The sequence below is a fragment of the Nelumbo lutea genome, chromosome 2, assembly GCF_056320005.1.
Source record: "Nelumbo lutea isolate HS-2025 chromosome 2, American lotus-T2T, whole genome shotgun sequence".
Classification (NCBI taxonomy): Eukaryota; Viridiplantae; Streptophyta; class Magnoliopsida; order Proteales; family Nelumbonaceae; genus Nelumbo; species Nelumbo lutea.
Genome location: NC_142685.1, coordinates 108,288,364 through 108,297,151, shown reverse-complemented (window position 1 = coordinate 108,297,151; position 8,788 = coordinate 108,288,364). Strand labels below are relative to the sequence as shown.

The following is an 8,788-nucleotide window of genomic DNA, read 5'->3' as shown; positions in this document are numbered from 1 at the left end:
AAAAAAAAAACCCTCGTAGAACAGTAGGAGAGCGAAACCCCTCGTTTAGACTTCTATGTAGTTTGAAATTGTTAGAGTTGCGGGACAGGATGACAATTGTGTGGAGGTTAACGGTATAAGAGAAAAATATATTACAGAACTATGAAAACTAGTAGGTATTAAAGTTTTATTATTACTATATATTTAATTCTATGTTCATACACCGAAAGATAGATTGAGCTGATCACTTGCACGTGGGGAGCGGCGGACCACACAAACAGCGATTATGGGAAAATGATTCAGCAGGGAGCTGCTGCATCATTCCACCAAACGGAATCTTGCCACACAACCGATTATAACTCAAATCTAGCCGGCTCAAGGCATCCGATTTGGTGATCTGCTGGGGAATTCTCCCCCAAATCCTGTTGTGTGCCATTTCCAAAACGTCCAATTTCTTTGGAAATCTCACCTTCGACAAATCAAAGCTGAGAAAGTTATTGGACAACATGATCGCACGAGCTGTTGAATTCTCCTTGAATAATACCGATGGGTCCCGAGTGAGTCAGTTATCCGATGCATCCATTAGTCTGAATTGCAACTTTCCTAACGATTTGGGTATCTCACCGCGTAGAAGGTTGCCATTTAGGAGGAGATGGAAATATTCGATCTTGTCGGGATTAAATCCCCCGAACGAATCGGGTATGTTTCCGGTGAGTTTGTTGGATGAGAGAATTAGTGTATTTACTTTCTCGAGATCTGCGAGGGAAGATAGAACCAGAAAGCTGATTGCCTCCCAATTTTAAAAAGCCAAGGTTTTTAAGCTGGCGGAGGCTATTTGGGATCGACCTAGAAAGCTGGTTATCGGACAAAATTAGGTACGTGAGGCTTCTAAGCTCGCCAAGAGAGGGTGGGATTGGTCCGGAAAGCTGGTTTCTGGACAACTCGAGATTGACAAGCTTTTTTAATTGGCCGAGGAATTGTGGGATGGTGATGGAGGCCCATCTCCTCATATAGGCGGCAATTCATGAGATAAGAGTCATATGCAGGATAAGGATAATCCCAAGATCCAAGATCCAAGATTCAAGATACTTCCAAGAAGAAAGGATAATCCATGCATGGATCGATCCAGGGAGATCGGACGGTGGAGATCGAGGCAACCTCCAAGAAAACTTCGATCCTAGCTAGAAGATTAGTTGTTTAGATCATCTACAATTTTCTTTCCTAGTTTCTCTACAATTTTCCAGATGTATTATAAATACAGTTCTTTCCAAGCTAATAGACATTCAAGCCTTGCGTTCGCCCGGTGCTAGCATAGCCAGCCCGGTTTATTGCTTCTACGCTGCGTCAGGTGGTATCAGAACAGGGAGTTCGCCTAGTCAGATGGCCAACCCAGACGGTAGCAGTCGCAACCCACCCCATGACGGAGATCAGGGGTTACAAGCTGTTTGGAGAGCAATCTAAGAGCAGTGCACAGCCACACGTAACATCGAACAACAGTTGGTAGAAATCGTTGGACAACTACGGACCTTGTTACAGGAGGATGTTCCACGGAACTGGGAGAATCCGTATCCAATTGAAGGGGACGACCATGGTAGACCCCTCGTCAATCCTGCACCCTGGCATCCTATTCTTGACGACGATAATGATGTTGAGCTAGAACTCGGTGTTGCTCCAGTCAATCCCGACGACGGCTGGAATGGTAGAAATTGGTGCAACCCAGGTAATTTCAACCCTCGTCGGAATAATGATGAATTTAAACTCAAGGTAGACATTCCTACTTTTAGTGGGGATCTGGATATAGAGGGCCTTCTAGATTGGATCACAGAGGTCGACCATTTCTTTGAATACATGGAGATCCTAGAAGAACGAAAGGTGAAATTGGTAGCCTTTCGACTGAAGGGAGGCGCATCTGTCTGGTGGGAAAGGATGAGAGAGACCCAGATCAGAGAAGGAAGAGGTCCTATTCGAACCTGAAGGCGCATGAAACAACTTATAAGAGGTAGATTTTTACCCCCAGATTTATGAATAATATATGTTTGAATCATATCAACAATGTGTGCAGGGTTCACGGAGTGTCAATGAATATACATCTAAATTTCTAAGATTAGCTGAGCAAAATCAGCTATCTGAAAGTGATAACCAGCAGGCAGCCCGTTATTTGAGCGGTTTGAGACCAGCTATCAGAGACAAATTTGGCGTCCAGATGGTTCTTAGTGTACAGGAAGCAAGGAACCTAGCCTTGAAGGCTGAATTAATGTTCCAAGAGAAGATCGAAGGTGATAATTACTGCCAGTACAGTGGGAGCGACAACAGACTGACAACTGTCGATAAGAACATTCAGTCCCAGGAATATAGCCTTCTCACTTGGCAAGTACAGCTAACGCCAGTAAGGCCATAGCCGGAGGAAATACTCGAGGTAACCCTTCCAACCCTCCTAAACCCAGTAATCCCTATGCAAAATCTGCACCTTTTAAATGCTTTAAGTGCAATGAAGTTGGGCATAGGTCCAGTGATCATCCACAAACGGACGGACAGATAGAAGTGGTGAATCGGACCCTTGGAAATTTGATTCGCAGTATCTATAGGGAGAGACCGAAGTAGTGGGATTTTGCCATAGCACAAGCCGAGTTCACCTACAATAATGCAGTCCACAGCTCTACAGGTAGATCCCTGTTCTCCATTGTCTATATGAAGGTTCCTAATCATGCACTGGACTTAGTGAAGCTACCCAGAGTACCCAGTGCCTTGGCATAACAGCTGGCAGAGTAGATCCAGTCTGTCCAAGACACCGTAAGGCAGAAACTAGAGCAAACCAACGCAAAATACAAGATGGCGGCAGACAAGCATCGCCGACATCAAGTATTTGACGTCGGTAATGAAGTTATGGTGTTCTTGAGGAGAGAACGGATTCCCGTGGGAAAGTATAACAAGCTACATCTGCGGAAGTATGGTCCATACAAGATCATGAAGAAAATCAACGACAATGCTTATGTCATGGACTTGCCAGATCACATGGATATCTCTAAGACATTTAACATTGCTGATTTTCACCGATACCTGCCCGAGACGACACTTGCATATCCTAGTCATGACTCGGGGTCGAGTTCTTTTCAAGTGGGAGAGAATGATGGAGGCCCATCTCAAGGCCCATCTCCTCATATAGGTGGAAATTCATGAGATAAGAGTCACATGCAGGATAAGGATAATCCCAAGATCCAAGATCCAAGATTCTAGATAATTCAAGATACTTCTAAGAAGAAAGGATAATCCATGCATGGATCGATCTAGGGAGATCGGACGGTGGAGATCGAGGCAACCTCCAAGAAAACTTCGATCCTAGCTAGAAGATTAGTTGTTTAGATCATCTACAATTTTCTTTCCTAGTTTCTCTACAATTTTCTAGACGTATTATAAATACAGTTCTTTCCAAGCTAATAGACATTCAAGTTTTTCTCGCCAACTTTTCTCCCTCCTCTAGAGAATCGCGTATAATTCTCTTCGGCTTCACTACGAAGCCTTGCGTTCGCCCGGTGCTTGCATAGCCAGCCCGGTTTATTGCTTCTACGTTGTGTCAGATGGGGGCGGAGATACTAGTTCCAAATATCTTGAGAATTTCTAGGTTCTTCAATCGGGTGAAGGAGTCTGGGATGGTGCCAGTGATGTTGACGTTTGTAAACGCAAGCTTTGTAAGGTGGGGGAGGTCGCTGATGGTCGCCGGGATGTGGAAGGGGGCGTTTGGAAGTAGTACAAATACAAATATCAGTATAAATACATAGAAAATAATACAAAACTATTTGTATTTGTATCCTTCCAAATACAATTTATCTGGTATTTGAATTAAAGATTCGAAGAGTCTTGTAACCTATAAAGAATTATATACTATGTAGTATGTAGAGATACAACCACAGAAAATTTCAGGTTGAATGGCGCCTCCTGGCCTTAGGGGCCTTCATATTTCAAGCCCATATCACCTTTGGGCCCAGTTTGGAATTTCTAGATACCCCGATCTGGGCCTATTGGGCCGTGTGGCCCTTTTCCATTCCTGTTCTGGATGCAGCACTTCTAAATCACACAATGAAAAAGAAGTAATGGAGCCCTCTTAGGGAAGGGCAGTACCCCATTAGGTTTTCTGAGCGACTCATTTGAGTTCTAACACCTTTGTACACAGAAGATGTATTGTTGCTAGCAATATTTAGTCTTCCGAATGTGTTTGTCTGTTTTCGGTTAGTTGGTAATGTGGGGAACTATATAATAAGATGGGGCAAATGTTGACGTGGACATAAGATTGAAAAACTGGCTAGTCCAGATTGTCTCCTTTCTAATGAATGGCTGCGATTGGTCACATCATCAATCTACGTGGCAAAAAAGGGTAGGCCGTGTAGGAAATCTCCATATTTTGCATGGTTTTATTGAAGGAAACCACTCGCATGAAAATCAACCTGGAAATTGGGTTGGCAATTTCTTGGGTAGGACTGGGCTGCAAACGGTTTTTTAATGGTCCTAGTGGACCTCAATTTTGGATTCACTGGACCATGAGGAGTACCATGCCTACCGGTTACAGCACAGCAATTCGTTTAATTTATGATAATTAATACAATTTTTTATTTAATAAAAATAAATTCATGCTAGAGAGAGAGAGAGAGAGAGAGAGAGAGAAGAGAGAAATGAAGGATAAAATTTCATACTAGGTTACCTCTGCGGATTCACAGATACCATCAAATGCAACAGTATCAGACTGGGCCTATGCAACTGGGCTTAGGCTTGGCCAAGCATCAATGTAAAATTTATTCTCATGCCTCAACTCCAAGCTATCAAAGCTGAACTGAAAATGGTTCTCCCATTGGATCAGCCACAAGATCCGTTTGGAAATATTCATAATTGATCCATCTATTGAAAATGGTTCTCTCTTTGAATTGTTTTACTTTTTGTCGGTTCCAAAAACAAATCAAAAACGTTTTATTTGAATGTAGATTGTTTCTTAAAATAGAAATCCAAAAAACATGTTTTTGGTTAGGTGTAGCCTAGAAATTTCTAGGTTAGATGGGCCGGCCCACGCAGGTTTTGTTGGTAATCATCAGTTAAGAAACCCTCTTTGAGTTTTGTGGGTTATCATTTGAATTTGTAATTCTTCCAAACTGAGCCAAAAGTCCAATTAACCCAATAGGTTCTTTCTTATCTCCAAATAAATTTGACAATTTAACTGGAGAGGATTCCGATCAATACGTTAGGTTTATTATAAAGAGAGAAGAAATAACCAACACCACACCACATGAGCCATGAGTTCTCCGGTGAAGACAGTACACCGGAAATTTTGAGTGCCACACTGAACTTCATGCACTTGATGGGGAGTGGCGGACCACAGAGACAGCGATTATGTAGAAACGAGAAAACTCCGAGCTTCTGAATGTTTCCACCTACCGGAATGCTTCCTCGGACCTTATTATGCGTCAATACCAGAAATGTTAAATTCTGTGGAAACCTCACCTTGGACAGATCAAAATCGAAATCGTTATTCGACAAATAGATATACTGTGCTGCTCCATTCTCCTTGAACAATAAGGAGGCGTCACCGACGAGTCTGTTATAAGATAGGTCGATCGTCATGTAATCCAATTGTCCAAGCGATCTGGGGATCTCACCAGACAGCAGGTTGTGTGATAGATCGAGTGAAACCCCCTGTTACGTCGGTGTTGAATCTCCCGAATGAGTCCGGTATGTGCCCCGTGAGCTTGTTCGACTTGAGCACAAGAGTTGCCAGTTTTCTGAGATTTGCTAGAGAAGATGGGATTGGACCCGAAAGCTTGCTTTGGGACAACTCGAGGTACTCAAGGTTTCTCAGTTCACTGAGGAATTCGGGGATGGGGCCGGAGAGACCGGAGTTCCATATTTGAAACAATTTAAGGTTCTGAAGTTTTGTAAAGGAAGCGGGGATGGAGCCGGTAAGTTTGGGGAAGTCCTCAAACGTTAGTCTTTCCAGGTATGGAAAGTCCCCGATGGCTGCCGGGATATGACGAACGCCGGTTTGTTGAATTGTGAGAGAATTAACTCGGTTGGTTTTGTCGTCGCATTGGACGAAAGCCCAATTGCAGCAGTTGATGTTGGGATCCCAAGACGTGAAGTTGTCAGGACTTTCTTGGGAAAAGGAATCCTTGATACGTAGAAGTGCAGCTCGGTCGGCGGGATGACAACGGACGGATGAGGCGGAGAGAACGGGAGATAGGAGGAGAGGAGATGAAACAAAAAGAAGAAAGAGAAGAAAACGAAGAGTGAACCGCCACTACCAGTGCTGTAAATTTCCATTTTGTGGATGAAGAGCAGAAGAGGTCTTCAGACTGCTCTCTGAAATTTAACAGAGAATATGGAGGGGATCATCTTTAATACCACTAAATACAACAAAATGGAGCTTGAGTGATCAACGAGACAGGTTCCTTCTTCCCTTGTCGTTTTGTGCTTGGTCTTCTTCTTCATTTGTATGATTGTGTATAAATCGAAGTCAAGCTTTATTTCCGCCTCGCCTTCAACGTTGTCGGAATTAACCACAAGCATTTCAAAGAGAGAATAAAATCCGCCCCTTGACTTGAATGAACCCATATAAAATGCGAATTGATGTTATGAGCACAAGAGCTTCAAGCCCTCAGACTCCTCACTCTTGCCCTCTTGGATATTTATATAGACTCAACTAATACTTTGATAATTGGATTGTTACTAAGTAGTGCTGCTCATAAGAAGACCCAACCCGACCAAATCGATCAACTCGGACCGACCCAACCTGAGTTGGCCAAGTTTTCTTCAATACTGGTCGGTTTCGGGTTGTAAAAAATTATAAACCGATGGTTCAGATCGGTTTCAATTTTTATGTGTGAAAACCGAAACCGACTTAGTAGTTAGTAGTTAGTTCCTAGTTAGTAGTTACAACCTACTTAGTTCCTATTTAACTAAGTTGTCTCTATCCCACTTACAACATTACTTAATTTCTAGTCTTCTAGTTAGGAATTACATTAATGGCAAGTATTATAAGACAACTAGACAAGGAATTATTTTTAGAAAAGTTTAAAGAAAAGAATCAAAGGATCCTAATTTCTATGGTCTTTTACACCAAATAGGCAACCAATTACAATTATAAATAGGTGTCATTTTTTACTTAGATTAGAAAGTTTCTTAAAATATACAAATTTCAGTCTTCTTTCTCTAATACAGTTTGACTTTCTATTTTCTTGATAACTTCTATTCTAACTTGGTCTGCCCCCCCCCCCCTCCCCTTAGCACCTCAACTCAAGCACAACCTCTAATACAATTTGACTCTCAAGCATGGTTGAATTTAGAGCCGAAATCGACCCAAACCGACCCAACCCGATTCAAACCGACCAGGTTGGTTTGGCTTAACACAGGGTCGGTTTCGGTTTCAATTTTAGGTAACCCGACCATGTCGGGTCGGTTGGAAAAATCTCAGTAAACCGACCCAACCCAACTCGTGAACATCCCTATTACTAAGCATCTTGGGTTGACTGTAATAGTAAAAGAACTAAAATGCCCATTCAAAATTTGATGGATACTGACTGAGATAAGAAAATATTATAAATAATGAAAATAGGTATATTAATGCATGGGAACTCCTTTTTCATTTTTAGATTGTTTTTTGCAAAATCTAGTGTATTTTTCATTTTCTTTTTTTTTCTATATTTTCCACTTTTCTTCTTTATTTATTTGTATTTAATGTATTTTTATGCAATCTCTTAATTTTTCTCTATTTTCTATTTTTTATTGTATTTCATGATTTTTTTTTGCAAAATGTTCTCAATGATAAAAGGGTGGTTTAATGTTTTAGAAATTTAGAAAAATGCACATGACAATCATCTCTGAAGTTAAAGTTAAGTGACAAATTGCTAATGAAGGAACAAGGTGCTAGAATTGAAAGTTTCTTTCCTTTTTTTTTTGTGGTAAAACTAGAATTTGAAAGTTTAGGGTGGATTTTTGGCAAATGAAAATGGGGGAGGGGGATCTGTAATTTTCCCTTACATTTTTTCAAAGCAATTTCTTACTTAGAGAATAAATACTATTAAGGGATCTCATTAAACAAGTTAAGTTTTTAAGTTGAATGGTTCTTTAAGATGGTATCAAAGCCTTTTTTTATCAAATGATCTAGTATTTGATCCTCATCTCTTCCATTATAATTAATTAAATTTCAGCATAAGGCATCACCTAACAACTAATGATTTTAGGTTGAATGGTTTTTTAAAAGAATTCAATACAAATACCTATCCCCATATTTTTGTATCTATGTCAAACAACCCATAAATATATAAGCAATACACATTGTCCCTCCTCAGTTGGGTAACTTCTCTTCTTATTTTCTTGGTTATTTGATTTAATCCTGGGTGTTCATTTCTATTTAGAAGTTTTTTCAGTTTTTATCACATTCATCTGTTACTAGTGAATGACCCCGTAGTAAGTACGAGGAATCAGTAATGTTAAATTTATATTTATGGAATCAATAATGTTAAATTTATATTTATTAATATTTTAAATAATTTTTAAACTTTCAATAAATATTTATTTCAAAAAATAGCTTTTCAAAAATTATTAGAATATGGATAGTTTTTTTTTTGTTATGATAAGTAAAGAGTTAATGATTAACTAAGATTAATAGAATGTAGGCAAAAGTGGTTATGAATTATGGGTTGTGGGATTTAATAGCAACTTCTCAGAAAATGTCACATGTCTAACTTTCCAAAAAAATGAGGGCCATGTGTTTGCATGGGGGGGGGGGGCTGTAGCTTGGTAGTGGGTTGGGGGATTTAGTAGGAGTAGA

The 8,788-nt window shown here is 40.4% G+C and overlaps 1 protein-coding gene and 1 pseudogene across 1 annotated transcript; both read right to left on the bottom strand.

Annotated features, from left to right (window-relative positions):
* Positions 1 to 223: 223 nt before the first annotated feature.
* On the bottom strand, positions 224 to 989 carry LOC148872638 (uncharacterized). Its single transcript, XM_088970154.1, has 2 exons — positions 672 to 989; positions 224 to 511 (listed from the first exon to the last, which is right to left on the bottom strand). The coding sequence occupies exons 1-2, from the start codon at positions 987 to 989 to the stop codon at positions 224 to 226; spliced, it is 606 nt and encodes a 201-aa protein (XP_088826280.1).
* Positions 990 to 5,175: 4,186 nt separating this feature from the next.
* Positions 5,176 to 6,391, bottom strand: LOC148872637 (polygalacturonase inhibitor-like; annotated as a pseudogene).
* Between the last annotated feature and the right edge of the window lie 2,397 nt (positions 6,392 to 8,788).

Excerpts from the sequence above, each read along its gene's own strand:
- LOC148872638 (XM_088970154.1), bottom strand. The coding sequence starts at position 989 with ATGAGGAGATGGGCCTCCATCACCATCCCACAATTCCTCGGCCAATTA. Across the intron at positions 512-671 it reads ACCGGAAACATACCCGATTC|GAGAATTCAACAGCTCGTGC; the intron begins GTTCGGGGGATT and ends GTATTATTCAAG.